The sequence below is a fragment of the Manis pentadactyla genome, chromosome 10 (assembly GCF_030020395.1).
Source record: "Manis pentadactyla isolate mManPen7 chromosome 10, mManPen7.hap1, whole genome shotgun sequence".
Classification (NCBI taxonomy): Eukaryota; Metazoa; Chordata; class Mammalia; order Pholidota; family Manidae; genus Manis; species Manis pentadactyla.
This window is the reverse complement of record NC_080028.1, coordinates 128,152,137-128,180,069: the sequence shown is the minus strand read 5'-3', so window position 1 is coordinate 128,180,069 and position 27,933 is coordinate 128,152,137. Positions and strand designations below refer to the sequence as shown.

General features: G+C 61.1%; 4 protein-coding genes across 11 annotated transcripts in view; 2 read left to right on the top strand and 2 right to left on the bottom strand.

The window, feature by feature from the left end:
* UNKL (unk like zinc finger) overlaps positions 1 to 2,599 on the top strand; it is a 35,589-nt gene extending 32,990 nt beyond the window's left edge. For all 5 annotated transcript variants that reach the window (XM_036915856.2, XM_036915855.2, XM_036915858.2 and 2 more), the window contains one exon: positions 32 to 2,599. In XM_036915856.2, the coding sequence (XP_036771751.2) occupies positions 32 to 187 (156 nt within the window). In that variant the 3' untranslated portion in view covers positions 188 to 2,599. The remainder of the gene's footprint in view (positions 1 to 31) is intronic.
* GNPTG (N-acetylglucosamine-1-phosphate transferase subunit gamma) lies at positions 2,445 to 11,915 on the bottom strand. 2 transcript variants are annotated; one of them, XM_036915865.2, is made up of 11 exons: positions 11,768 to 11,915; positions 11,588 to 11,645; positions 11,445 to 11,512; positions 3,988 to 4,042; positions 3,831 to 3,914; positions 3,661 to 3,754; positions 3,470 to 3,584; positions 3,313 to 3,395; positions 3,105 to 3,236; positions 2,937 to 3,018; positions 2,445 to 2,851 (listed from the first exon to the last, which is right to left on the bottom strand). In XM_036915865.2, the coding sequence occupies exons 1-11, from the start codon at positions 11,913 to 11,915 to the stop codon at positions 2,751 to 2,753; spliced, it is 1,020 nt and encodes a 339-aa protein (XP_036771760.2). In that variant the 3' UTR covers positions 2,445 to 2,750. The 2 variants fall into 2 exon arrangements, with proteins under 2 accessions (XP_036771760.2, XP_036771761.2); XM_036915866.2 differs by having other exon boundaries at positions 2,445 to 2,848.
* TSR3 (TSR3 ribosome maturation factor) lies at positions 11,872 to 14,290 on the top strand. The gene is made up of 6 exons (XM_036915867.2): positions 11,872 to 12,025; positions 12,116 to 12,335; positions 12,712 to 12,905; positions 13,315 to 13,488; positions 13,600 to 13,663; positions 13,946 to 14,290. Exons 1-6 carry the CDS (start codon positions 11,914 to 11,916, stop codon positions 14,106 to 14,108), a joined length of 927 nt encoding a protein of 308 aa, XP_036771762.2. The 5' UTR covers positions 11,872 to 11,913; the 3' UTR covers positions 14,109 to 14,290.
* On the bottom strand, positions 14,106 to 27,843 carry BAIAP3 (BAI1 associated protein 3). 3 transcript variants are annotated; one of them, XM_057487798.1, is made up of 34 exons: positions 27,726 to 27,843; positions 23,281 to 23,421; positions 22,918 to 23,005; positions 22,748 to 22,828; positions 22,356 to 22,463; positions 21,984 to 22,043; positions 21,777 to 21,843; positions 21,483 to 21,678; positions 21,152 to 21,196; positions 20,953 to 21,030; positions 20,742 to 20,844; positions 20,331 to 20,438; positions 20,117 to 20,212; positions 19,897 to 20,000; positions 19,625 to 19,748; positions 19,179 to 19,300; positions 19,013 to 19,103; positions 18,797 to 18,853; positions 18,611 to 18,708; positions 18,470 to 18,521; positions 18,250 to 18,380; positions 17,915 to 18,038; positions 17,690 to 17,833; positions 17,489 to 17,581; positions 17,205 to 17,396; positions 17,061 to 17,129; positions 16,900 to 16,979; positions 16,723 to 16,831; positions 16,299 to 16,370; positions 16,115 to 16,195; positions 15,919 to 16,039; positions 15,723 to 15,846; positions 15,446 to 15,651; positions 14,106 to 15,369 (listed from the first exon to the last, which is right to left on the bottom strand). In XM_057487798.1, exons 2-34 carry the CDS (start codon positions 23,409 to 23,411, stop codon positions 15,266 to 15,268), a joined length of 3,459 nt encoding a protein of 1,152 aa, XP_057343781.1. In that variant the 5' UTR covers positions 23,412 to 23,421; positions 27,726 to 27,843; the 3' UTR covers positions 14,106 to 15,265. The 3 variants fall into 3 exon arrangements, with proteins under 3 accessions (XP_057343781.1, XP_036771748.2, XP_057343780.1); XM_036915853.2 differs by lacking the exon at positions 27,726 to 27,843 and having other exon boundaries at positions 23,281 to 23,510; XM_057487797.1 differs by lacking the exon at positions 27,726 to 27,843 and having other exon boundaries at positions 17,501 to 17,581; positions 23,281 to 23,510.
* Positions 27,844 to 27,933: the final 90 nt, after the last annotated feature.

Here is a 27,933-nt window from a genome sequence, read left to right as displayed (position 1 = left end):
CCGAGACATACCAGTCACGTCTCGCCTGCAGGTGATCTTCCAGCTGCGCTCGAAGCAGTGCGAGGTGTGCCGGGAGCGGGCCCACGGCGCCGTCCTGCGGCCCTGCCAGCACCGTGCCCTGTGTGAGCCATGCGCGGCCAGCGCGCCCGGATGCCCCTACTGCGATGGCCAGTCCATCCCGTGGTGATGGCGCCTTGCCCGTGTTCCACAGATGCGGTGACATCGCCGCTCAGCTCCTGGTTCCACCGACTCGGGGCCCCGGCCCTGGGCAACTGCTGGGACCGGAGCCTGCGTGTCCTGCCGTGGCTGCTCGGGGTTCCTCCGGTAGACCCGGCGGGACCCTGCCCCGCCCCACTGGCTCCGCTCACAGCGGTCTGGGCGGGAGGGCGTGGGAGCCCGCGGGGGCTGCGCAGTCCTGGCACTACTCGGACTGATCCTGGGAATTCGGGTCCAGCAAAGCACTTTGTAAACCGAGGAACTTAAACGGGCGTCTTAAGTTGCTATAAGCTGCTTTCTAGGTTCATGTTTTTTTTAATATGCGATAATATGAAGCTTTATATGTGTACTGTGAACTTAAAATATTACTATCAGTTTGTTAACTCATAGTATGGTAATTACATTAGATTTCATATCCTGAAATGTTACTTCTGAAATGAGCATTTATCTATTTAGTGAGAGAGACCTAGGATTTTTATAGTTTTCAAATTAAGTGCAAATAGTATTTATAGCAGGGAGTGATTCTTGAAAGATATGTCCGTTTAAATGCTTTTAACTTTGTGGGAAGAATGCTTCCCAAGCACGCGGCGCGCGTCCACTGGCCGGTCCGCCGCCGCGGGGCGGGGCGAGTGGGGCGGAGCTCGCTGTTGGGCCCGCCCACTTCTCTAAGCGCCTGCGCCTGCGGAAGGAGCCACGGAAGCGGTGCTTTCGGCTTTTTCTTCTCCCTTCAAACTCTCTGAGACAATTTGCTGGTGGAAGGTGAGCAGACAGGGTCCGGCGGCGGTGGTGGTACGTTCCCTGAGCCGTGTCCTGGCCGTGTCTGCCGGGCAGTGGTGCTCTCCCCCTTCTGGGCCTGCTGGCGGGCGCCTGGGGCTGTCGGGACCCCGCCCGTGGGGGAGGCGGGCCAGGCGGTGGTGATGTGCACACTCTGAGGCGCCCTGCAGCGCACGCTGCGCGTGGCCTGTGCACCTGGGTATTGGCAGGCTTTCATGTGGCCGCGAGGTTGAGAACACCTTGGCTGCATACGGGGCTGGGGCCGTATTCTGCCGCAGGTCCCTCAGCCCCAGGTCCAGCCTGGCGTCAAGGCCGCAGCAGAAATGCTGAAAATGGGCCTGATTCTAGCCAGGACTTGAATCTTCTCCGGTCTTGTTGGGTCATTTTTCCTGGCAATCTGGGAAGCAGAAGGTGTCCATAGTTTACCCAGCAACTCACTGCAAAGCAGCCCAGGTTGCAGTGAGGAAATCTCTCCAGGGCCGCTGGGGGCGGGAAGTGACCCCTGACCCGTCCCTACCGCCTGTGGCTCTGCCAAAGACTTTTAATAGCATTTTTAAAAGTGCGAAGTGACTAGGTAAGAATTTTTATCAGTGACCAAATATTTACTATAGGAAGAGGTTTAAAACATTTTTTAATGTAAGACAAACTGATAGAAAAGTTGTGTCATTGTAAAGTTGGATCTATGACATTCTGCTAGTCCGCTACTAAAGGTTAACTATTGACGGTTTTAGTGACTCTGTTTTTAACGATAGTGATTTATTAGCTCTTAGAAATTACGTATATTTTGTGCTACTGTTATCACTGTTTAAAATTATTTTTATTAATATTTATGTACTTGTTTCCCATTTCAGGCCTTTGGTCTTTTTGGGAAGCAGGACAATGTTTATTATTGATGCCTAGACATTTTCAAATTACAATTACGAACAATTAAGCTTTAGGTCTATTTATAAGCTACTCTGTGAGTTGTGTGCTGGCTGGGAGTCTGCAGGCACACATCCCCGGGCTTGCACTCCTAGGACAGGCACGGTGGGAAGACCACAGCGGCACCCAGTGGGCCTCCTGGAGTGCCGGGCTGCTTGGGGGGCCTCCTCTCCCTGCTTCTCAACGGCGGCCCTGGTCTCCCGAGGGAGCCGACCCTGCAGGCCCAGGTGGCTGAGCTGGGGGCAGGCTTGGCCTCTCAGGCCTCAGGTCTAGTCGTGGGTGCCAGTTGGGAGGCTGGGGACGGCAGCTGGAGCTGCAGGTACTTGCTGGGTGAGGTGGTGTCCTCGCTGCCTCTCGCCTCCCAGCCCCTTGTGTCAGTATCATTGCCAGCACTGTACCATCACTGCACTTGTGGGCCTGGGGTCAGCAGATCTCAGCTTCATGTGGATTAATTTATGGAAGTCCAAATCTGTGTGTGCTGAGTGTTTAGATGAGATATTACTGGAATGGAATATTCTTAACCCAGAAGGTAGTAGTATTTATAATGCATAATCATTTATTTGTAGTGAATTGTTTAAAGTTAACACTTGTTTAAATCTTTTTACACTATAGCATTTATGCAACAGTTTACAGAATTCATGGAATTATTTTTATCCATATGGGAATTAATTAAAACTCTGAATCTTTATTTTGTCTGCGTCTTTGAGCACCAGTTTGAGTCAGGCCGGCTGGTAGGCACAAGGGCAGCATGGCCTCTGCCCGCGGTGTGCCCACCTGGGCCTTCTTGCTCTGCTGCGGCCCCAGCCAGCAGCCTGCTCTGCTCTCCAGCCCACCCCCACTCACAGGAGGGGTCCTTTCAGTCCTGGGTCACCTCGCAGCTGCTCTGCTGTCCTGTCTGTGGGGGCCTTGGTGCCCAAATGCTCAGAGGTGGAAGTTTCTACTAAAAGACCGGATGGCAGAGGTCAGGACAGGGCTTGGTCCACAGGCCAGGGCACGCTTGGCCCCTTCACCCAGGCAGGACTCACCCGCAGGCTTTGTGTGCGGGATGCCATGCTGGGTCAGCACGTTCCTCAGCCTCCTGACCTCTTCTGACAGTGATTTGTGTGCCTAGAACAGGACAGATCCACAGGTGGGGCTGGCCGCCCAGCAGTGCCAGGTGGTATGGGGGCGCAACCAGCACCCCCACTCCGTACCCTGCTGCAGTCCTCCAGGTTCTCAAACGCCAGGCCTGCAGTGCCTGCTTCCTGCTGCACAGATTCGCTCCCTTCTGAGCTCTTCAGGTAGCCAGCATCTTCAAGAAGCGCCCTGAGCAACTTGGCATAGCCCTGAAGGTCGGGGAGAGGGACACCCAGCTCCCGGCTGCACTGCTAGGCCAAGGGGGTGCCCGCCCCGGCACCTCACCTGGGAAGTGATCAGCTCATCGGCCAGGTCCTGTTCCACCCGGTCCCACCTCTGCTGCAGGGCTGCGGGCAGGGCTGGGTACACTAGGAACCCGGCAGAAAGCAGACTCAGCTGAGCCCTTCTGCCCTGAACCCCCATCCCCCCGCCCCGCCCCTACCTAACAAGGCGTGGGGGTGACAGACAAGGGGCGTCTCAAACGTCAGCGTGTAGACACAGGTGCTCGGCTCAGACACGTGGGCCAGTCGGTCGCTTTTTCCGCAGGTGAGTTCCACCTGGGGAGACCCTCGGTGGGTGGGGGAGGGGGGAAGCCAGCCCCTCCCCCCCCAGGCCCCTCTCACGCAGCCCCACCTTGCTCTGCCGGCTCTGGGAGCGGCAGGAGTCGCCGTCTCTCATCCACATGCCCATGAAGGTGCCGTTGGTGATTTCCCACTCGTGCCAGATGCTGGGGAGCAGCAGCACAGCGTGAGGCTGGGGGTGGGCGCTGCCTGGGGACGCAGCAGCCCACCTGCCTGACTCACCCAAGGATCCCGCTGTAGGCGTTCCAGCGGAAGGTCTGCTCGTGCTGCGTCACGTTGTGGAAGGGACAGAGCTCGTACTTGTACCTGGGGGCACAGCCGCCATCACAGGGGTCCCGGTCCCTGCCCACCCGCCCCCCCGGACCCGCCCCTCACTCACATGGACTCCACCAGGCTGAAGCACTTTCCAGAAAGTCTGGAGAGGTGGGCGGGCCCTAGAGGGGAAGAGCGCCACAGGCTGAGTCCCGTGCAAAGAGCAGGCGCTGCAACGCAGACCACGCGGAAGACCCACCTCCCACAAGGCCAGGCGCCTTTCAGGGACCCATCAGGTCGACTGAAACTTTAAAAGTGGAGTGTGGAGGGGTAAGTGATGTCAGCAAAGCGTAAGACTGGAAACTCAACTTCCCTGTGAAAACAGAACTCCGAGAAACCGCCTGAGCGGACCCTGCTGACACGCACCGAGTGAGCACCGAGCAACAAGAAGCCGCACTCAGCGGGGAGGACGTGTGCGCGGCCCCCGCCTCGGCTCTGGGAGGCCTGACGCTCCAGCCTGGCTGGGGGCTGCCTGACTCAGATCATAAAGGCGGCAGGGGGCCAGAGACTCGCAAGAGGTGACGGGTGGACACACGCAGACCCTGCCGCCCCGAGAAGTGGGAAGTGGCGTCCAGAGCAGCCTGGTACCCAGCTTCCAGGAAAGGACCAGCCTGCTCCCTCGGCCGAGCATGCCTGGCTCACTGGTGGAGGCTCCATCTGCAAAGACGGGAGGAGGCGTCTGTTTCCAGAGGAAAACCCCACACCACCATGCCGGGAGAAGCCCAGACACTGCACTTAAACAGGCTTCTAACCAGCTACTTACATGTGCTCCAGGCACTAAAGGATACCAGGAAACTGAAAGATGGGAAAAGAGAGAAATTACAGAAAACGAACCAGAGAGAGATTCCAGAGCTGAAAAACAACTGAGGTGAAACAGTAGCAGGAAGGGTTCGACAGATGGAGCAGGAGGGGGGGACGGGGGCAGGGGGCTGGTCAGTGGGAAGGACTGTCCAAACCTCCCCAATTCGATAAAAACAAACCCAAGAAGCTCACTGAACTCCAACTGTGATAAATGGAAAGAGACCCACACCGAGACAAAGGAGAGGAACACCAAACACCAAGCACGAAGTGACTCCTCGGTGGCAAGAGTGCCTCGAGGTCGTCATCCAGTTTCTCTGCAGAAATGCAGGAGGCCAGAAAGCAGTGGAATGAAAGAAAAATGCCCCTGTCAACCAAGGATCCCATACTCAGGAAAACTACCTCCTAAAATGAGAATGAAATCAAGATGCTCCCACGTGAACTGAAGCTGAGGGAGCTCCATCAATCGTCCTGCCCTGCAAGAATGCCCAAGGGGGTCCCGTGAGGTGCATGAGGGTTGTAAAGGTCTCCAGGAAAGGTATTACACAGGCAAGTCAAAAAGCCAGTGTTCGGACTCTGATTTGTAACGTACAAAATTTAAAAACCAGATGTATAAAAAAATGTAAGTTGATCTTGGTGGGTACACAGTATTTGGAGGGGTGTTGAAGGCAGTAACAAATACAGAGTGTACGTATGTGACTGACATTAAGTTGGTACAAATTCAAAGTAGACTTTCAATACCTCTAAGATGCTGTGTGAGCCCCATGGTAGCCCAAAAAAAGTAACCAGGTAGAATTTGTTACTTTCTACTAGGTAGAAAGAGAAATGAGAAGGAAATCAAAACATGTCACCTAGAAAATCAGCAAGAAATAGTGGGGGAAGGAGACAGACAGCGACCAGACACACTTGCCATTTCATTTCCTGCAAGTAGTTCCTCATGGATCATTACTCTAAATGTAAATGGATTAAACTCTCCACCTAAAAGGCAGAGATGGGCCAAGTGGGTAAAAAAAAAAATGTGATCCAACTGTGCTGCCTATAAGAGACTCACTTTAGCTCCAAAGACACAAGCAGATTGAAAGTGAAAGGATGGAGAAGATATTCCATGCAAGTAACAGCTACACATGGGGCAGCTATGCCGATTATGAGACAGACATATGGGTCAATTCATCTTTGGATTGATAATTATAAACATGGGCACCAAACATGGAATTGTGAATACAAATGAAGCAAATACTGACAAAGAAGGGAGAAACAGTCCTACAAGGCGTGGAGATCCAGGGAGCCCCTGCTAAGGAAATGGAGGGCTCGAACGGACACCACAGGCCAATGGGACCTACCAGCTGTGTACAGAACACCCCACCCAACAGCAGGACATGCATGTTTCCCAAGCACACACACAACATTCTGCAGGAAAGACCATGTGTTAGGCCACAAATGAATTTTTCGTAAACTTAAGACTAAATCATGCTTACCACAATGGAAACCAGAAATCAGTAGCAGAAGCAAAAGTGGGAAATTCATAAATATGGATATTAACACAATCTTAAATAGCCATTGGATTAAATAAATCACAAAGCAAAATAGAAAATGAGACAAAAATGAAAAAAGTTACAAAAACCTGGGGGATATAGTGAAAGCAATGCCAAGAGGGAACTTTACAATAAACTGTAAAGACATCCAAAAATAAGACCTCAAATCAATAATCTTTGAATACCTTAAGGCACTAGAAAAAGAAAAGCAAACAGCCCAAAGCAGAAGGAAGAAAAGATTAGAGAGAAATCAGTAAACAAAAGGTGGTTCTTTAAAGAGATCAACAGAATCAACACATTTTCACTAGACTAAGAAGAAAAGCTCAAATACTAAAACCAAAGTAAGGGCATCACTACCAGTTTTACAGAAATTTTACAGGACAATATTCTGTACGAACATTAATGGAAAAATCCTCAACAAAACACTAGCAAACTGAAGTCAACACATTCAAAGTGTTCCACAGCATGACCAAGTGAGATTTATTCCTGGAATGTAAGGATGGTTCAAAATACAGAAACCAGTCACTGTAACACACCTCACTCAAAGAATAAAGAGGGAGGGAAAAAACCATACGATCCACCCCAGTTGTTGAACACAAAGGCACCTGACGACATGCAAGACCCTTTCGTGACAGAAGCTGTGCAGGCGAGAAACAGAAGGACAGTCAGTCCGTCAGCACCAGGAAGGCCGTGCCCGTGGGGAGAGACTGCGGGCTCCCCCTGAGCTGGGGGTCGGGGCAGAAGACCGTCATTCCTGTCCCACTGCCGGGGCCACGGGGCAGCGCTAGGCAGACGAAAAGGCATCTGGATTGGAAAGGGCGAGGCAAGACCACATCATCATGTTTCCACATGACACGAAAACCCTGAAGAGTCCCCAAAACCTGCTGGTGCTAAAAAGCAAGTTCAGCAAAGTCTCAGGATACGAAACTGACAGAAACAAGTTGTTTCTAGACACAAACAATGACCAACCCTTTTTCTTCTAACAACTAAAATTTAAGAAAATAATTTACAATAGCATCAAAAAGAAAAAAATTTGCGAATAGATGTAACCACAGAGGCAAAACACTGATGCGCTGAAAATGGCCAGATGCTGCTGGAAGACATTAAAGGCATAAAGGAACGGAAATGTGCCACATTCATGGAGAGGGGGTTTTAATATTAAGATGTCAGCACTACCCAAAGTGGCCTGCTGGTTCCATGCCGCCTGTATTGAAATTCCAATGACTTCTTTTGGGGGCAGAAATAGAAAAAAACCCATCCTAAAATTAAAATCGATTCTCAAGGGTCCCCAAAGCCAAAACTATCTTGAAACAAAGTTGAAGGACTCACAATTGCTGACTTCAAACTTGCTGCACAACTACAGTAATGAAAACTGGCACAGGGGTAAAGACATCAGACCACATGGCATAAAGCAGACCAACAAAATACAGAGGGTGTATACACAGCATGGTCACTGGGGGAACTGCTACCATCTATGTTTCCAAGTCGCTGAGAGATACGTAGCAAAGCAGGCCAGTGTGACCCTGGCAATCATGGGAGTGGGACCCAGGGACAGTGCGCCAGCTATACACTGTTCGCGGGTGTAAAGTGAACATGCTGAAGCAAGAGACAGAATTCAGCACACAAATAGGAAAAAGAACCAAGAGAAATTCTAGAAATGAAGAAAAAAAGGTCAGAAACAATTCACACTTTAAATGCAGCAATATATAAAATGTACATACTCATCACGGCAAGTAAGGTTTATTCTAAGAATATGAGGTTGGCTCAACATTCAAAAACCAGTGCTACCCATGTTAACAGCCCTATGATCACCTCAATAGGTGCAGAAAAGCATTTAACAGAATCCGACATCCACGCATGGTAAAAACGCAGCAGCCAGGAATGGGGCGCCTTCCTCCAGGGCCAAGCACAGGGCCGCACACGGCCTGCGAGGCCCTGCGGACGGGCAGCCTGCCCTCGCCGCTGCTCTCCAGCAGAACACAAGGCCAGGCTAGTGCCACAGGCGAGAAAAGTAAGGCCAAGACACACGGAGCAGGAGAAAAAAGAACTATTATTCTGGCTAACTGAGGAGGCAAGGTCAAGTGCTACAGGAATGCGATGGACAAAATCCAGAACGCGGGACACAATGGACCCAGTTTCTTCACTACATACGTTGAGAGGAAGCAGAGGGAGGACCCTGCAGATTCAGAGACAAAGTACACAGGGCTCGCGTCAGCAGCACGCAGCATGCAGCCCTGAGATCCCGACAAGGACTAACTGGCCGCTAAGGATGTGTGAGGCCGTTAGGGGCACGGGGGGGTGGGGGGGGGCGGGCAGCGCGCTTTCAGTGGCTTGGGAGGAGTTACTGCTTGTTAAAAAGTATGATGAAGATACTGTGGCTGTGCCTCAGGAGATACACACCGAAATATACACATGGAGTAGGCTGGGAGCAGTCGGTTTCCAGTGAGCAGGGGTAGCCGGGAGAAGGTAGGATGAGGGGCTGAGGCTGGCAGAGCATGCCTGGGGCCTCCCATGGCCTTCTGTCCACCTAAACGTGCTTAAAATAAGCATGTTTTTCACAGTTAAGGAAAAACCAAATGGGAAAATATGTATAGCACGCACTATACCTGAGCACAAGCAGAAGAAACATGGGCCAAACTGTGAATCCGACAGCCGACAAGGATGGGACAGCCTGGCTGCTGCGCACCCGGTGCTCGGACACCCATGTCTGCCCGACTCTACATGGGCTGCAAGCCCCACACAGCCATTCATGGAAAGTGTGACACTGTGATGACCCTGGGACTATTGCAGGTGAGTTACAGGAGAAAGACAGTAAATGTATTTATGTATTTAAGGAACCCAGCTTTTAGTGTTAGAGAAAAAGCAGGAGTGGAAAATACAAGAAAAATCCCTGCAATTTGACATTTCAGTAGGGAACTTACAAACGTGGGCTCCATCTACTTCACTGTAAGCACACATGTACATGTGTAACTACAGACTTATCAGAAGTCATAAAACTCTCAGGTCTGTGTGCTGTCAGCCAGCCTCCCCAGTGCTAACATCTTATGGGGTATCAGGACGTCACCAAAACTCAGAGGCTGATCTGGACACAATACAACTGACCAGACTACAGACGGCTCGGCAATAACTAGCTATATGCAACATGGAGGGGCCCCCAACATGCCACATGGGCTGGATGCTGTGGGACCCTCTTCAGCTGAAGGCCGAGCACACATACCTGCAGTCATGGAAACCAGAAAGTCGTGGGAAGGAGGACTTGCACCAGGGAACCTTCTGGGTGATGGAGGTGTTCTTTCTTGTTTTGAGTGACAATTACATGGATGTGCTCAATTGTCAAACTTCATCAAACTGAACATGTCCCTTACACCTCAATAAAAATGCAGTTTAAATCTGAGCCACAATGATATTCAAAAGGAAGAGAGAGAAAAGGAGGAAAGGGGAAGGCTCTCCTTTACCAGAGATCATGCTGCTAAGTGCAGAAGGTGTGGGGGGAGCAGGGAGTCAGCCCTCCCTGGCCCCTCAGGCCGGGCGAGAGGCTGCTGGGACAGCAGACAGCACAGGGCACAGGGAGACCCTTGCCGCACTGGGCCATGGTCAGGTGTAGCCCTCGAACATGATACTACAGAAATCCACTGCTTCCCTATGAAGCATCGGTGCCTAAACTGCTTCACCTGACTGCAGTCAGGTTTCTGGGGCTACCTGCCTATTCACGGAATGTACTGGGGAAAGCAGAGCAAGGTAAACAACGTATCCAGGCGGCCACGCTTTCTGTAAGACAGCCTCCTAAAGTCAACACCAAGCCAGGCAGGTGGACAGATCTGTTCCAAACTAGCCAGATGCACGTGTGACCCTTGCCTGCTGCTGGCAGGGCCAGGGCTGGTGGGACAGCTAAAGAAGGCATTCCTGGGACAATGTGGACCGGGACTGGTCATACCATAGAATTAAGGCCGATTCGGGGGTGGAAGATCCCCACTGAATATTTAGGGATAGCCTGTCATGATGTCTGTGACCAACTTTCAAATGGTTCAGGAAAATGGAAGTTCACTTTTTTCAAAATGAAACCAGAGGACGGCAGCACCACGGCAAACAGTTAACTGCTTTCCAGAGGCGGAAAGTACTCTGGTGCTCACGCCCCACCTCTCCGCTTTTCTACTCAGCACTCTTTGTAATGAGCTGGAACAGATTCGTGCAGGGCAGAAGCCCCGGTGTGCCCCTCCTCTCGGATCTCACCCTACCCCCGCCAGTCCCTCTGGCCCAGCACCCTTGCTCAAGGCCTCTATCTGGCCACTCCTTGCACTGGACCCCTCTGTCCTCAGATAGCCACACCCCTTACTCCCTTTCCCCGTCCAGCGTTTGACCGACATGTCACTTCTGTCTGTCCTGGACCACCACTTGGAACCCCAGCTCCCAGAGCCACCCCACATGCTCCTCGGCTTCGCGGGCCTACAGAGTGTTTTCCGTCGAGCTTTTCTCCTGCTTCCTGTTGATCGCCTACATCCCGCCCCCTGCTCCGTCAGACTGTCGACTCCATGAGGACAAGCGCTGTGTTCGCTTCTACACCCCCGGCTCAGAGCCTAACACAGTAGCATTCAATTTTTAAAAAATTTTGTTTTTTGTTTCTTACATTTATACCCATTTAACGACCCAGCAATTCCAATTCCACTGCTGAGACCCTGCCTTAGGAGACCGCTTACGGTGGCGTAGACGGTCCTCAGGAGGGATGGCCCACAGCGCGGTTTCTAACGGCCAAAAGAGCTAAACGAATGCTCGATGGCAAAGGGCGTCCTAGGCAGCGGGTGGGAAGGAAGCCCTACGTCCACCACCGCGCAAACCGCCGGCGCACACGACGACCGACGGCGGCAAAGGGGCAAACCGGCGGAGCGGCACTTTTCGTATTGAAGGAAAAGTCACCGAAAAGAAACATCATTACACGGTCTCCGCATGGATACTAAGGCACACAAAGCACAGACCACGGCGGGACAGGCGCCGAGCTGTTAGCGGGTCCCTTGTAGAGAAGAAAATAAAGGGCTACGTCCAGGGCCGACTGCCTAGCTCGGGGGGGCTCTGCCCTCGGATGGCCCGTGTGCGCCTGTCGAGCGCCCAAGGCCGCTCTTCTCTTCGCGGCCCCTCTGGGCGGCACCCGGTCCGGAACCCAGACCTGCTTCCCGCTGCCCTGCCGCCCCAGGTCACTCACCGGACACTGGGGAAGGACCCCTCTTGGGCTGGAGGCGACTGGTCTGGGGCAGGAACGGGTTGTTGAGCCTGCGGTAAGCAGAGCGTCAGGGGGGGCCCGGGCCCAGGTCGCCCCGCCGCGGCCCGCCCCGCGAGGACGCTCACCCGAACGCGTTGGGCTCCTCCACCACCTTCATCCTGGCGGCACCTGCAGGCGCGGGCCCTGCGGGGAACGGGCTGTGAGGGTCCCGTTGGGCGGGGGCGCGGGGGTCCCGGGTCCCGTTGGGCAGGGGCGCGGGGGTCTCAGGGGCCCGGCGGGCGGGGGCGCGGGACCCCGGCACTCACAGCTCGCCGCCAGCCCGAGCAGCAGCAAGGGCGCCAGCGCGGCCGCCATCCCTCCGCCGGGCGCGCGGTCACGTGGGCGCCGCCTGCTCACGTGACAGCCGTGCCGGAAGCGGCGCAGGCGCGTCTCGGCCACCGGGGTCCCCGCCATGAACCGCAGGAGGGCTGCTCGCCGGCCGCGGGTTGAAGGCGGCCGCGCTCGGCGCCCGGCGGGCCGCTCCCTGGAGGCCTTTGCCGAGGAGGTGGGCGCCGCGCTGCGCGGTGAGTGGGGCGCGGCCGGGGGCGGGCCGGGGGCCGGGGCGGGGCTGGCGGCAGCGCCTGGGGCCCGACGCCCTTCTCCGCCCGCTGCAGCGTCCGTGGAGTCCGATGCGGCGGAGGATGAGGGCGGCCCGGGCCCGACAAGCCTGCCCTGCGCGCTGGCCATGTGGGAGCTGGGCCACTGCGACCCCCGGCGCTGCACCGGCCGCAAGCTGGCCCGCCTGGGGCTGGTTCGCCGCCTGCGCCTGGGCCACAGGTTCGGCGGCCTCGTGCTGAGCCCCGTGGGCACCCAGTACGTGTCCCCCGCAGACAGGTAGGCGCGGGAGCCCGGGCGTGGTGCCTTCCTGGACACTGTCACCTAAGTGAGCGCCCGGCACTGGCACGTGCTTCCTTTCAGGGCTCACTTGTATGCACCTGTTCCTCTCGTTTGCTCTGCTGCCCAGCGCCGAGTCGGGGATGTAGCAGGCCTCGGTAAATGTTTGTTGAGTGAATAAGCGAGTCTGCTCCAGGAACTCCCTCTCCCTAAGCTGCCTCGAAAGCCTGGCCTGTGAGGGCCTTTGGTGGGTGTTGAGGAGCAGGGGGCTGTCCTTGTATCTCTAGTGAGGCCAGTCCCCAGGGACACACCTGTCTTGGGGCCATCACCACGATGGTGCTGGCCCCCAGACCCTCGCCCTCGCTGCTCCTGGCAGACAGCTGGTGGCGCAGTTTGGGGTTGCTGTCATTGACTGCTCCTGGGCCAGACTGGACGAGACACCATTTGGGAAAATGCGGGGGGGCCACTTGCGGCTGCTCCCACACCTGGTGGCCGCCAACCCTGTGAACTACGGCCGGCCCTGCAGACTGTCCTGCGTGGAAGCCTTTGCTGCCACCTTCTGCATCTTGGGTGAGTGTCCGGGTCTGGTGGCGTGGACGTCTGCAGGGCTCCCAGCCATATTTTCTGTGGGCAAATCCCAGGAGGAAATGAAGGTGTGGGGATAGATCAGGTTGGACAGGCCAGGGTTCCCATGCCAACTCCCGCAGGCCTGAGGAGCCCCGTGAACGGCTGGCCCAGAGGCTCCTGTGTGGCCTCCTGTTAACACAGCACCGTTGGCCCGAGTGCCCGCCATCACCCCTCACAAACCATCCTGGGAGGCTCCGGGGGCGGGACTGGGCAGGCTGCGGGGCTTTGTAGACCGTAAGATGGCGTCTGGCAGGAACTCAGTTCCTGGGACAGCGTGGAGCAGGGTGGGGGGACATGCTCGTGGTGGGAGGGGAATTGTCCACTCTTGGGTCTCCTTTTTGTGCACCCTCAGGCTTCTCAGACCTTGCTGTCCTTTTGCTGCGCAAGTTCAAGTGGGGCAAGGGTTTCCTAGACCTGAACCACCAACTCCTGGACAAGTATGCGGCCTGCAGTGGCCCAGAGGGGGTGCTGCAGGCCGAGCGGGAGTTCCTGGCTGGAGCCGCGGAGGCCCCCGAGGAGGACATTGGTGAGGCCTGGCTCGGACAAAGCGCCCCCTTTGGAGCAGCTCAGGGCTGGGGGCTCAGGTCTGCTGCAGGCTCGCCCACGGGTCACTTTCTTCTTTGTTCCCTTCATTCAGATCCATTTGACGTGGATTCAGAGAGAGAGTTTGCAAACCCCAATAGGCCTGTGGCTGGCACCTGGTAGGTTCTGGGCACTCCCAGTTTTGTGACAGCTCAGACCCAGGCCTCTGGCCTCGGCCGCTCCTGCTACAGGGGCAGGTCTGAGTGAGGTGGTGCCCTACACAAGGGCGTGATGGTTTTCTGACTGGGAGAGGGAGCATGGGCATCCCACTGGACAGGCTTTGCTTTCACGGGTACAGGAACAGAGTGGGCCCCAGCCTGGGGCTTCGCAGCTGAGAGCCAGGGAGGGCACCCTCAGACTGGCCAAAGAGTCACCTTAGTGAACACAGTACCCCCTTCCAGGCTGCCCACAGACAGCGGGGACAGCGAGGACGACTCTGAGGAGCGCGGGCCTGAGGCCAAGGACGGAGGCGGTGGCCCCGGAGAGGAGGCTCTGGGGCAAGGAGCTGTGGCCGGGGCCCCCCCAGGGGTCTGGACAGGAATTGAGAAACAGCAGAGAGACTGAAGACCGCAGGCACGTGTATTTTCCAGGATGGAGCAATGAGGAGATCCAGAGGCGGCAGAGGACTTGGGGGACAGACGGGCCTGGCGGCCTGAGTCCGTGCGGCTGGGAGCAGGGGTCAGCCCTGCAGGGGTCTCTCCGGGCCTTGCCTTAGACCTCTCCCAACAAGCTGCAGGCCACTGAGACCCCCCGTGTGAGCCTGTTTCTTTGCACTTGGCCTGGAGGCTTAGAGGGACTCTCGGTCTCTAGTGAGGCGGACCCTGCATGAAGGGTCCAGGCCGTGGGGTGGCAGGCAGTGGGTAGGTCTCGCATTGGTGTGGACACATAGGAGAAGCCAGCCAGTTGGCACTGACCCACCAGCCTCAGAGTTGCCCCGGGGGGGGCATGTGCTGAGCCTGTGAGCCAGTGAGGACGAGACCGGGAGCTCTTAGCCGACCTGTCTGCATGCCCTCAGCAGGTAGAGGGTCTTGGAGGCAGAGAGGACTCCACTCATGCTCCCCCATCCTGGGGCCCTGGACTCCCCCCAAGACGTGGCTTGTTCAGACTCAAACACCAGCCTTCCTGCCTCCGTCTAGTAAGGCCTTGTCCACCCCACCCCACAAGAGAGGCAGAGGACAGAGCTCCCCCCTCAGGTGGGGCTCTGCTGCAGGGCTGGTGATGTCTTTGGAAGGACCGTTCCCTGGGCGGGCGGTGGGGTGTTGCTGCAGGACGTCGAGAAGCACCTGGTCTCTACCCACTGGTGCTTCGCCTCCAGTCCCAACTGACGAACCTAACGTCCCCTGCAGGGCAAGGCCACCCCACCAAGAACCCTCTAGGAGCAGTGCCTGCCTGCCTACCTGCCCTGGGGCTCTGGCATCTGAGGGAGCAGACAGGAGCTCACTGGGGGCCAGGCCTGCTCTGCTCTGCATGGGGGGCAGCTGCTGGCCAGGCCATGCCGAGTCAGCTGCCCAGATCAGTGTGGGGGTTGGATGCTGGGCACGGGGTTCACAGCACACACCACAGGGGTACACCCAGGGCAGATGGCACCCAGGGGTCCAGCCACAGCATGCATGCCACACAGGGGAAGGGGCGCCACGGGCCCCCGCTGCACAGAGCTGACCACAGGCAGGTGGAGGAAGCGTGGGGACTTGGGGAGGGCCTGGGGCTGGCGGCCCGGGGACTCAGGGGTCTGCCTCCATGCACTTCTCCAGCTCCTTGAGTCTCTTGACAAACTCTTGTGCGTCCCTGTTGGCGCGGCCCTCCAGCATCCTCAGCGCTGACCTCACTGTGGGTGGGAGGGTGGGGCTGCAGCAGGCCGGGCCAGCCTGCAGACCCACCGCCCCAGGCCAGCCCTCACTCACCCTGGGCTCGGGGCCGGCGCAGGTGCAGGGTGACGGGCTGCCTGGCCCTCGTGCTCCCTCCCACCTGGGGCCGTGCGATGCCGCCAATGCTGCCCAGGCTGAGGGCCGCTTCCCCCGCGAAGTCATTGGAGGACAGCCAGTCGTGGTCCATGACGGTGAACAGCACGCAGGCGCTGCGGCGGCGGCACACCTCGGCCGGCACGGAGCTGCAGCAGAGAGCGGTCACCCGCAGCTCTGCCCCTCTCTCGGGGCCCGCTGGGGCGGGTGGGACACTCACAAGTAGAAGAGCTCGTCGTACAGGGGGTGCAGCGTCCGGCTCTTGACCTGGGTCCTCTGGCTGCGGACCAGCGGAAAAAGGTGTGGCGGGCCCAGCTCCACGATCACAAAGGGGTCGCTCAGGCCTGGGGACACTGCCGTGAGTGGACAGCCGGCCCCCCGTGGCCCAGGCCCTACCCCGCGCTGCGCCCGCTCACCGTTGGCGTCCAGGGGAAGCAGGTCGGCAGCATGCAGCACCTCCACCACCAGCCGCTGCTCCGCAGCCTCGTAATAGCAACGCACGCTCAGGCGGCCGAAGCGGTTCTGCTCCAGAGGGCGCTAAGGGGAGGCGGGGCGTGGGTGGGGCTGGATGGGGCGCTGCGGGCGGGGCGCGCCAGCGCCGGAGCCCCGTACCTGCTTCAGCTTGTCCAGGTAGTACTGCTCGATGCACTCGCGCGTGGAGCACCTGTGCAGGCGCAGCTCCTCCTGCAGCCTCTGCAGGGGCGGGGGTCGCTGTGTGTGGGCTGCTGCGGGCCGCAGCTGCACGCAGCCTGTGCCGGCCTCCCTTCCCTCCCCGAGGCCCCCGGCCAGGCCTCACCTTGTAGCTTCCGTCGCACAGGCTCTCCAGGGGCAGGCCCTGGCCCTCGGCGTGGAACACACTGACCAAAGCCTGGGGCAAGGCAAGAGGGGCAGCAGTCAGGCACGGCGTGTGCTGGGCACAACGGGCCAAGACGAGGCCCTGAGCAGCACGGGGGCAGAGCTGCCTCGCTTCTGGGACACCTCCAGAGCCCCCAGGCAGCCGGGGAGCGTGGGTGCCTGATGCTAACAGCTGTGTGAGCTGGCGGCCAGGGGCTACTGCAGGTGGGTGTGCGGGAAGGGGAGGGGATGCTGCCCCGGGAGAAGCTGCTCCACCCACAGGCCAGGAAGCAGTGAGGCAAAGGGCAGGTCAGAGCTGCCTCATCTCCCAGGGCAGCATGGACAGGGCCTGGAACCGGGCAGGGGGCCCCTCCTCGCAACCCTACCTCCAGCGTGAAGTGAAAGCGGCTGTAGAAGTCGGCAGAGACATCGAGGTTTGCACCCAGAGCCTGCAGGATGGCTTGCAGGAGCAGCTCCCAGAGGGCCTCCAGTACCCTGCAGGGACACCTGGCATCTGCGCCTGCACCCCAGGCCCGGCCCTGCTTCCCCACCCAGGACCCCACCTGCTCAGGTTCTCCTTCACCAGCGAGGTGTTCAGCAGTGCCAGCTTCTCGTCCAGGTACTTCATGAGCGGGGCCACAGCCTGCAGGAGGGGTGTTCAGGGCTGGCTGCGCTGGACCCTCACCCACTCCCCACCATGCCAAGCCCAGCACCGGACCCTCACCTCCTCGCTTTGGATGGAGTCGGGAGACAGGCCAATGTGCTGCACGCACTTCCTGATGTCACCTACCATCTGAGGGGGACAGCACTCAGCCTCGTGTGGGCTGGGACAGCCAGGTGCCCTGCCCTGCATCCCCACTCTGCCCACCTTTGAGGTCAGGTGCGCTGTCACAGTGTGAGCCTCCTGCTGCAGGTCCTCGTCCAGGGCTTGCGTGCAGCTGAGCAGGGGGCGCGGGAGCACCCCCTCGGACCCTGCCGCCCCCTCCGGCCATGCCAGACCCCGCAGTGCCTGCCCAGCAGCCTTGCGCAGAAGCTCCACATTGTTGAGGACCACACAGAGCTGGGGAGATGTGCCGGCCATGGGTGGTTGGGGCCCCAGGGTGACCCCACTCGGCCTTCCCCCCCTCCCCACCTGCAGGCCAGCCCGCTCACCGGCTCACTCACTGCCTCGCCCGCGGCCCCGGGCTGAGTGTCCACCTTCTTCCGCAGCAGCTGGGTGTAGAAGAGGGCAGCCTCACACAGGTCCTAGGCAGGAGACAGGGGCTCGGGAGCTGTCGGCATGTGCCCTGGCACTGCTGGCCTCTGGCCCCAGCTCCTCCTGGGCTGTGCTCCCCACCCCCACAGTGGACGCACCTGGCTGAGCTGGGTGCCCAGCCCCTGGGCCTGGGTGGGGTCTGGCCAGGCCAGGCGGGCCCACAGCTCCTGGATGTGACCGAAGCAGAGGCTTGCAGTGGCCGCAGAGCTGCTGTGCTTGGAGGACGCATCCATGGGCTCCAGCTAGGGAGGCAGGAGTTGGGGGGCTGCAGGAGAGGGGGGCCCAGATGAGCCCAGCACCCTCATGCCCAGGCGCTCACTCACCGTGTCCACGTCCACAGCGCCTTGAAGCCTCCACTTGGTTTGGTCCCGAAGCACCTGCAGCCACAGCTTCACAGCGGGCAGAAATGGGGCGTGGATGCCAGCCAGTGCGAGGGAGCGGCCATCCCTGGGGCGGGAGGCCAGTCAGTGCCCACCCGAATCAAGACACCCTGAGCTGGCACATCCTAGGGTCCTGGCGTAAGGACCAGAGCCCTCCTGGAGGAGGCCGGAGTACAGGCGGGACAGCACAGACACGGGGCAGAGCAAGTGGGAGGAGGGAGACAGGAGCGGTGCGGCGGGAGACAGGTGGAGAGGGCACGGGTGGGCAGGGCACCCACCGGCCCGGGGTGCTGCTCCAGAGACGCTGGATGTCTGCCAGGGTCAGGTAGAGCTCAAAGAGCCCTGAGGCCACCTCGAGGGTCATTTTGGGGCTCAGCTCCTCTATCAGCACCCATGCTTCCTCAGCCACCTGCCCAGAAGAGGGGAGTCTGGCCCCAGGCAACAGGGAAACGCAGACCTCTTCCCAGCCAGGGCATCTCTGCCCACCCCCCTCCTCACCAGGCGCTCCAGCTGCCGGAAGGTGAGCGTGAAGAAGTCGATCTTGACGATGCTGCAAAGGACACACCTCAGAGGCCTGCTCACCATGGCCGTGCCACTGGGGCGCTGGGTGCAGAGGAAGCGGGCAGGGCCAGGGCTCACCTGTGGAAGAGGCTGGTGTAGATGCCGTAGCAGGACCGCAGGTCCTCATAGACGTCGTCGGCCAGCTCGACCATCCCGGTAAGGCGCTGCGGCCCGGGCTGCAAGGAGGCCCCATTCACACTGACCTTCTGGCCTGCACCCACCTGGCCCCCACTCTCCTGGGGCCATGCCCTCCCTCAGCCGAACCTGCTCACGAGGCGTCTTGGTGGTCAGGAGCCTGTCATACCATTCGCGATTGCCTCTCTGCAAAGGACGCCATGGAGCCAGCAAGATGGGTGGGGGTGAGGGAGGACGGGGAAGGGGGTGTGGTACTGCGGGGTGGGACAGGGGCTGGTGGCGTGGTCGGACCAGGAGTGACGTGGCCTCAACAGTCGGCCTGCCCCGGCCACCGGACACACACACCTTCAGGGCCACAGCGATGTCCGTGTTCAGCCCTGTCTCGAAGGGGCGGACCTCGAAGGAAGGCTGGAAGAGCTGCAGCTTGCCGAGACACCTGCGCGAGGGGCGCCGTGACGAGGGGCCGCCCCGCCTGTGCCCTGCCCCACCCCTCGTGCAGGGCTGCACCCACTTGAGCAGGAGCTCCAGGCGGCTCACAGCCTTGCTGTTGGTGGCAGGGAAGTAGTCTCGGAGCCGGCGCAGCAGCTGCAGCCCGAACTCGGAGAAAACGGAGAAGCTTTCTGCCAGGCCCTCCTCCTGCGGGACCCGGCCCTTCAGAGCTGACCCCTCGGTGCCGCGCTGCGGGCCAGCCAGGCCTCGCCCCATGGGCCTCGGTCGCTGGCCCTGGCGGCAGGGCAGCCTCGAGGCCTCAGCACCACCGGCCGTCGCTGCGGCAGGCCCGCAAGGCCACCCCCTCTGCTGCTGGCGGGGCTGACGCACAGCCCACCCGCATGCCCGGCACCTTCCCCAGGCGCGTGTCCCTTCGTTCTCAACCCGTTGTGCCACAGGTCTGGCCGCTCTCTGTGTGCCCCGCCCCACCAGGCACGCGGCACACCCCGCAGAACCGCGCGCGGGTACCACCTGCTCCTGGGGCAGCGGGGCCGCCTCGTCCCAGTGGGCGCGCACGTCCTCCAGCAGCCCCAGCAGGTAGCCGTAGTCGAGCGTGCGGGCCTGGTGGTGGCGGCTGCTCACCTGCCAGTGCCTGTGGGACGGCCCGGGGTCAGGGTCCCCCAGAGGGACCGGCGTCCCTGCCTGCTCACAGCAACCCCATTCCTGTGCCCCGCCCCTCGCGGCCCCGCCCACTCCCGCCCCCCGAAGCACCACCCCTTCCCAGGGCCCCGCCCACTCACAGCGCCGCCAGCTGCAGCGCAGACAGGTCGCTCTGCGCACCGTGCAGGCAGAGCACTGTGGCCGCTGGGCCGCTGAACTCGCCGCGCCAGGCGCTTGAGCTGGGCTGCGGGAAGGGGCCGGGGTGGTTGGAGGCAGGAGGCCCGGCCCCGAGGCCCAGCCTTCCCAGCTGTCCCTCCCCAGGCCGTTCCCCGGCCCCCGCGGGGCCCCGCGTGCCGCTACCTCCCGGGCTTGGTGCTCGAACTGCAGCAGACGGCTGAGCAGCAGCAGGTATGACCGGAAGCCGAACCGTCCGCGCTGGCCCATGCACGTGTCCCTCTGGAACGCAGGGCCTGCCGGTCACCAGCCCGCCCAAGCCCAGGGGTGTGGTACAGAGTGGGCACGCAGGGCGGGGAGTGCGGCTGGGGTGCAGGGCCGGGCCCCCCCAGCTCCCCACCTGGGTGGTGATCAGTTTGAGGATCAACCGGCAGTCTCCCTGCACACGGGAGGCGCTGGAGCGCGGTTCCAGCTTGAACCAGCGGTCCTCACCGGCCACGGGGACCTCCTAGGGGAAGCGGGTTCCGTCGGGTGAATCCTCCTCCCTCTGCCTCCCGCAGCCCATGGGACAGGGGAGAACACTGGCCCTGCTCACTGGACACGGGCAACAGCGGGGTGAGCGCTCAGGGGTGCCCGGGTGCGAGAGACCCTGGAGGCTGTCCCCTCCCCGTTCCCTCAGGGCAGTGCCTCCCTCCAGCCCCAGAGGATGGGAGACTCGGGGGATCACAGGACGAGGCCACCCGCAGTATGCCAGGAGGGTGGGGTGCCCACAGGCAGGTGCTCCACGAGCGAGGCCCTGGCACCCACTCACCCGGATGGGTATGTTGAGGCACCCGAGGAAGTCATCAGTGTGGTCCTCTGCGGGCCCTGCCGTCCCATTTGTGCGAGCTGACTTGACGATCTGTTTGAAGTACCTGGGCACAGCAGGGCACTCACTGTGCTCCCTCTAACCACCACCCACGGGCCCAGTGGCTGAGCTGCAGGTTCGGTGTCAGGGGACCCAAGGGTCCCACCTGGCGTACCTGCCCATGCCCTTCAGGCCGATGACTTCATTCAGCTTCCTGCAGGCTTCCACCACGGACACGTCGTCATCGTGGTCCCTGGGGGCGGGGCGAGGGGCTCCTGGCTTGTCTGGAGCCCAGCTGGGCCCTGAGTGCCCCCCCCCAACCCCCAGATCAGGGGCGCCCACACCCCCTGCCCTGCGGGCACAGTGGCCTATACCAGATGTCCAGGTGCAGCTGGTCCATGCTGACATCCTCGATCTCACTTTAAGGAGAAAAGAGATGCCCTTGAGCGCCCGGGGTGGTCCCTGCCCAGGGCCAGAGCACAGGTTCAGACAGTGGAGGCCCATGAGCTCTGCTTTTCCGGACAGGCTGCCTGGGTTTGACTGTGCGGCCACTCTGAGCCTCAGTCTCCTCTCCTGGGAAGTGGGTGTGTGACCGGCCCCCCTGGTTCCCTGGGGCAGTCCCGCTCCCATTACAGCTGCCCACATGCAGCCCCAGCCCCGGCTCCTGCCTGACCACCCTGCCACCCAGCTGGGTGGGAGCCTTACAAGATGAAGTGTTCCTTCCAGATGGGGTTCAGGGTGCTGCTCTTGACCTCTGTGACCTGGATGCACTTGGCGGGCAGCAGGCCACTGCGCTTGCTGCCCCTGCGGAAGCTGAAGCGCTGCTCCTTGTGCGGGCCTGGCTCCCGCGGGGAACCCGAAGCCGGCAGGATGCCCAGCATGCAGTACGGGTCACTGGAGCCTGGGACACAGTGGGTGCCTCAGCCCGACTGCAGCCCCCTGCCCCTCCGTGGCCACCAGGCCCTGGTGTGGCCCAGGTCCAAGCCAGTCCCCTCTCACCATTGGGGTCTTTGGCCAGCAGGTTCTTGGCACGCATGACGGAGACTTTCAGGGCGTACCTGGGGGCCTGTGGACAGAGGCGTGCTGAGGGGCCTCTGGGGGCTCAGTGTGCACATAACAGGGCCCTCCTGTGGCCCCTCCACCCCCGAGTCCCTGAACACAGGCGCTGCAGCTGGTCAGCATCTGCCCACACAGGCAGCAGCTCACCTTGGCCTTCTTCACACGCTCGACGGCCTTAGCGTGCTCCTCATGGCTAGTGCCAAACACCTGCAGAGGACAGGCAGGTGTGAGGGCCCAGGGACCCCCAGAGTGGGGCTGGCCGGGGTCCTAGGACCTCATGGGCAAGGGGAGCATACAGGCGAGGTGGAGAGGGGTGTCCATCCTTCCATCCTGTGGGCACCCATCTACTGTTTGTCTTTCTACCTGCTGCATGTGTCTGTCCATCATGCCATCTCTGGGCATGCATGTCAGCCTAGGCATGTGTGTGCACGGAGCCAATCTGTGTGTGTGGTCTGAGCCGGGGAGGCCAGCAATCAGGGGCGGGGGTGGGCAGTGGTCCCAGAGCTGGGCGGGGCTCACCTGCTGAAGGTAGCCCAGCAGGGCCTCCTGGTCATCCACCTGGTCAGGGCCCAGGGTCCCTGCACGGTGAAGCACCGTGTACAAAGCTTCCTCGTACAGCGTCTCCTGCTGCAGGTGGGGGAGGGCCTCAGGTTCCTTGGGCCACCCCGCATGCCAGCCCCAGCTCCCGGCAGCAGCTCCAGAAGGCAGAGCCCCATCCCTGCCTCAGGGCCTTGGCACCTGCTGGGCCTTCCACTGGCGGCCCGTGCTGACCGCTGCCCCCTACCAGCCTCCCTGGGAAGCCTGGCCCATGCATCCTTGCCACCTTTGTGATGCACCTGTCCCCAGACCCCGGGCCTGACACAGTAAGTGCTCGCAGCCCTTTCCTGGGGCCAGACCTCCATCCTCCTCACCTCCTCCTGCGTCACAGCTCTCAAGCCACGGCTGGGGTCCACAGGCTCGGCAGGGGCTGGGGAATCGCTGCGCAGGAGGACCTGTGAGGGGCACTGGGTGAGGACCCTGCAGCTGGGTGGAAGGGAGGGGAAGCCTGGCATGGCACCACCATGCTGGGCAGAGTCCTCACCTCCGGGCATGGCAGGCCCTGTCTGCCCTCCCCCTTCTTCAGGATGAGGCGCATCTGGGCAAAGAACTCCACACCGTCCCCAGGTTTCCTGCAGGAAAGGCCAGATTGGGGTCAGCAGACACCCCCCCCAAGCTCACAGCCACCACCCGGGACCAACCACCAGCCCACAAGACCCAAGGGGATCTGTCTGCCGGTCTCCACACATCTGGGGGCACATCGTGGCGTCCACAGCACACCCCATGGCCCGGGCTTCAAGCCTTCCTAGGCTTCTGGGGCCTTGCCGAGGCAGCTGGTGTGTGAGGTCCAGGGAGGGGAGGGACGCCTGGTGCACGTGGCCGTGCGAGCCAGCCATAGGGCACCCACCGGGCCTCCTCAGCAGGCTCCTTGGGATCGGCTCCGCCGCTCCCCGGCTCCTCCTCGGCTCTCCGGCGGAAGGGCGGGCACACGTGCACCTGTCTGAGCACGCTGCTCTTGATGTCCATCAAGGCTGACATGGTGGGCAACCTACAGTGGACAGCACAGCCACAGCCTCCAGTCGTCCACCTGTCCAGCAACACTGCCGTGCTCCCCCGATAACCTCGCAAGGTGCGCATCGAGCAGTTACTGAGTTACTCCCGACCGGGTCAGTGGTCCTGAGGGCCAGGGAGCAGCCGCCTGACTGAACCGCCAAGGGGCAGGAGGAGCGGCACTCGTGGGGCAGCAGTGGCTGGTGGGGGGCGTGGGCCCTGGAGACCACGTGCTACCCAGGAAGGCCCTGGGTGCCCGGTGGGACTCCTGCTGGCAACCAAGGGCAAGCCACTTGCTCTAAGCCTTCATGTCCCCATCTGCAAAAGGGAGGCCGCTGCACAGCGGTTCTGGGGTCAGACGAGGCCGTAGGAGAGGGCACTGCCCGGCGCTGCCCAAGCTCCATTGCCGGGGGCTGCCGGACTTCCCCCCCAACACACCATCCAGGCCTGGGGTCCCCTAGGAGAGTGAGACAGGAAATGGCTTCCACTGGCTTTGCTTGGTGCTGAGGTGTGGGGTGGTGGTGCCCAACTCGCTCAGCCCCTGCGGCCTGCTCTGGGGCCTGGAGGCCCTGTCCTGCCAAGCAACCCAGGGGTGGAGGGCAGTGGGCATGGCTACCACACCTGGGGCCTTCCCTGCACCAGGTCTGCATCCCGCATGGCCAGGGTGCACAGGAGGGACCATTGGGTGGTCCTCACCCAGGAAGCACAGCCAAGGCCTGCACCCCACCCTCAGAGCCGAGCCAGCTCCCCACAGTCGGCAGCTGTGAGAACATGGAGCTCGTCCTGCCCCTTATGGGAAGGGTGGGATGTGGGGCCACAGCTCCACCCCCACCATCCTGCTCCAAGTGCCCCGTGTGGCCATGGCAACCCATCCACTGGGGCCAAGTCCCGCTTGGAGCAGCCCAGGTGTCAGAGCTGGTGGGAGAAAGACCCTTGGTCCTGCTGCCCGCTGAAGCCAGCTGTCCTGCTCATTCTGCTGGGTGGTCAGTACCTGCTGGGGCGGGCTCAGCCCTGGGGGTGCTGGAGCCAGTAGCCCCCGCAGCAGGTATGTCTGGGCATCAGGTTGGGGGACACCCTGCTGTCTCCCACCTCCCCAGCCTGAGCCAGGGAGGCAGGCCTGGCACCTCTGGCTGGGTCACAGCTGCACACCTCCTGGGGGGCTGTGTCCTCTGCAGGCTCCAGGGGGAAGGGCAGGATGGCACCAAGCTGCTGCAGGCCCTGGAGCCCCTCTTGCCCTGTCTCCCAGGCACCTACTCCTCCCTGGCTCGTGCGACAATCTCCCATCCTGAGCCTCCCCCAAAGCCCCAGGGTGGTCCCCTCGTTCCTGTGAAAAACCACCGGGACAAAGCGCAGCTCTCCCTGCCAGGCTGCCTCTGCCACTTGGGGCCCTGCCCCAGGCTGGCCAGCCTCTGGTGCACAAGCCACCCTGCGCCCCTCTAGCACATCACAGGGCCCTTGCACCTGCTGGCCAGGTCCCATCCTGGCTGGTGCCCCCTCGTCCACTTATCAGGGGTGTCTCTGGTCCAGGCCCATCAGCCCGCACAGGGGGCACTGTCGTTTTGGCAAAATAGGGATGGGGACTCAGCCAGACCCAACCACACTTGCCCTAGATCTCAGGGTTAGTTAGCAGCAGGAACAGGGCCAAGCCAGCCATGCCCCTGCCCTGTGGGCCAGGCCAGCTCCCCAGGCCACCCCCTTGCTAAGGGGTCACACCTGTGTTCTCCGAGTCTGTTCACATGTTGCCTGTTCCTCAGCATATTACCCCTGCTGGGAGAGCCGGACCAGCATGTGCCTGGCACCTTGTGGGTCCTAAACAGACTTGGTTGGGCCAACAGAGCCCTGCTCTGTCTGTCCGTCCCTCGGCGGTCTCGGCCTGTGGTCTCTGGTCTGTACTGGCCACCAGCCCAGCCACCATGTGCAGAAAGCACCTCACCCTGCTCCCTGAAGCTCCAACCCAGGTCCTGTGGTGCCTGGTGGACGCTGGTCTTAGAGGATCTCATCTGGCCAGGCCCAGGAAGGGCAAGCAGCTTGTCCCCACATGGGAGCAGTGCTCCAGGTGCCAGAAATGAGGCCCCAAGTCCTTCCCATGTATCAGCATCTGCCCTCAAGAGCCCCCGACCCAAGATGGGGGCCTCAGCGGCTTGGGAATGTGCTTCCGGAAGCTGCCACTCCTCTGCCAGCTGTGGGGACTCCAGGGCCTCTTTTCCTTCTCTAGTGGAGCAGAAGGGGCTGCACCCCCCACAGCCAGGGGAGCAGCCGCTGCCTGAGCTGTTGCCAAGGCAACCGCCAGCAGCATCTGCGTGTGACCAGGGCTACGGGGCTTGTGGTCCCAGAGACAAGAGGAGCCAAGCGGCCTGCGACGCAATGGGAAGCTGTCTTTGGAAAAGAAATGTTCAAGGCAGATGGGGCAGGGGGTGGGGGACCACCTCACCTTAGAATCTTCAGATGGGCCCTCACCTAGGTGAGGAGACTGAGGCCCTGTGCTCAGGAGCCCACCCAAGGCCACAGAAGCAGGTGACCTGGGATGGATGCCAAGGCTTCTGCTGGCTCTGGTGTCCACCACTAAGCTCCTGGCACGTCTTGAGTCCTGGGGCTCCAGTGGACTGGCCTCCCCTCTTCTGGGTGGCATTTCCTGTCCCCTCCCTCAGCCTCTTGCCAGGATGGAGGCAACGGTGGTATCTGGGCGCAGGCATGGGTAGAGATGGCTCATGCTGGGTGTCCAGAAACCCTTTGGTTCCCGGGAAACCCTAGGCCCTTCTGCCCAGCCTAGGCCCTGGGAGCCAGCGGCACCTCACCCAGGCGGTATCCACGGTGGGCAGTGGCTGACCGCCAGGAAGTGTGCACTGCCCGCCAGGGGCCCTTGGCCTGTAGGGGGCCAGGGTGGGCCAGGTACAAGCTGCAGGGCCCTGCGTCTGTCTGATGGGCCCCAGTGGGATTCCACCTGCTCTCTGGGCGTGGATGACTGCACAGCGAGGCCATGTTCGCATCCCTGCCCACGCCCAGCCGCCAGAGCCAGAACCACAGCTCCCGTCTGCCCAATGGGCAGGGTGAGGCCAGGCCAGACACAGAGCTGAAACCGAGAGGCCCGACTCATTCCCCGGCTGTCCCCAAGGCCTGGGCTGAGTGGGAAATGACAATTCTGCAAGGTGGGTGTCACTGTCCCACTCACAGCCCAGGGCTGGGGCGACCTGCGCAGAGCCAGGACTTGAATCTAGGGCTCCTAAACCAAGCTGCCTCCTGCCAGCCTGTCGGGCTCGGATGGCACTGAGGCCGGTGTGGATGGGGGCAGCTGAGATCCGGCTCCCTGGCCAGTGGCCCGCTGGCCACCTCTGGAGTAAATAAACACTTTCAGAGGGCAAGGCTCCTCCTTACTGACTTTGGGTCCTTGCGACTTGGGGGTAGAGGGTCCACCTAGGCTGCCCTGGGCGTGTGTGAGCAGCGCCAGGACCCTCCCCGCCGTCTTCCCGGCTGGCTCTGCCCACCCAGCCCCCACCGGCCCACTTCACTCCTCCTGGATTTGGGGATCTCCTTGCTCGGCGGCCTCAGACTCCCCTGACGCAGGCAGGTGCAGATCACTTGGGTCCATTACAAAAGCTGCCACCTGGGGTCTCAAGCCGGCTTAATCCCCGGGAAGGTCTGCGTTTTGTAGGTGGACACAGAGCCCCCGGAGGCCTGAGACGAGCCGAACAGGGCTCGCTGGATGCTTCTAGAATGAACACAGTTAAAATGGGATTCCCCGTGCTCCTCCTTTGCAGCCCCTCCCACCTGCCTGTACGCACCTGTCCGTGAGCGACGCCCCATCCCCCCCGCGTCTCACCGCCGCCCCCCCGGCCCCTCCCACCCCGCCCTTCTCAGGGCTTCCCGCGGGAGGCTTGGGCCCCCCAGTTCCGTCGGGGTCTTTCCCCCGTTGGGGGGCGGGGGATCTGGGGGCAGTTCAGAGGCTGGGAAGTGTGTGCCTTTTTGTGCCCCGCCAGACCTCTGGAGGGATTTCGGGGAGACAAGGGGCCCTCCGAGGACCAGCGCAGGTGGAAGGGACGGACAGCGGGGGAGTCTTCCTCCCCGGTGGGGGGACCGGGGGGCCCCGCGGAGCCTCTCTGGGGCCCTCGGCCCCATCCCACCCGCGGCACTAGCCAAGGAGGACGTGCGCTAGACCCGCCTCTCCAAGCGCGCGCCGGCCTCGGTTTCCCCGGGACCGAGGACGCACCTTCGCGACCACCCGCCGCCTTCCGCCTCAGGGGCCTCCCCGCACCCAGCGGGAGTCTGCGGCCGGCGCAGGGGCCGGAGGGCGGGGACGGTGCTCACCGCGCGCGGGGTCGCAGGGGCGCGGGTCCAGCTCCGACGCGCTGCGCTCGCTGCCGGCTCCGGGGACGCCCGGCAAGAGCGCCCGTTCGCAGCCGCGCGCGCCGACTACTGAGCGCGGCGGGGGCGGGCCCGGGCCTCTCGCCCCGCCCCGCCCCGTGCCCCGGCCCCGGCCAGGGAGCCTCCCCGCGCCCCCGGGGACGCGGGCCCT

Bases quoted from the DNA above. Each gene is read 5' to 3' on its own strand.
- TSR3 (XM_036915867.2), top strand. From the start codon at position 11,914: ATGAACCGCAGGAGGGCTGCTCGCCGGCCGCGGGTTGAAGGCGGCCGC. The intron at 12,026-12,115 runs GTGAGTGGGGCG...CGCCCGCTGCAG, and splicing joins GGTGGGCGCCGCGCTGCGCG to CGTCCGTGGAGTCCGATGCG. The intron at 12,906-13,314 runs GTGAGTGTCCGG...GTGCACCCTCAG, and splicing joins TGCCACCTTCTGCATCTTGG to GCTTCTCAGACCTTGCTGTC.
- BAIAP3 (XM_036915853.2), bottom strand. From the start codon at position 23,510: ATGCGCACCTTGCGAGGTTATCGGGGGAGCACGGCAGTGTTGCTGGAC. The intron at 21,679-21,776 runs GTGAGAGGGGAC...ACTGTGTCCCAG, and splicing joins GCTGGCCAAAGACCCCAATG to GCTCCAGTGACCCGTACTGC. The intron at 17,834-17,914 runs GTGAGTGAGCGC...CTGCCTCCCTAG, and splicing joins GCGCTGTGGACGTGGACACG to CTGGAGCCCATGGATGCGTC.
- GNPTG (XM_036915865.2), bottom strand. From the start codon at position 11,915: ATGGCGGGGACCCCGGTGGCCGAGACGCGCCTGCGCCGCTTCCGGCAC. The intron at 3,585-3,660 runs GTGGGGCTGCGT...GGGTCTCCCCAG, and splicing joins CCCAGAGCCGGCAGAGCAAG to GTGGAACTCACCTGCGGAAA. The intron at 2,852-2,936 runs GTGAGTCCTGCC...CCGGTCTTTTAG, and splicing joins CCCGCACACAAAGCCTGCGG to TAGAAACTTCCACCTCTGAG.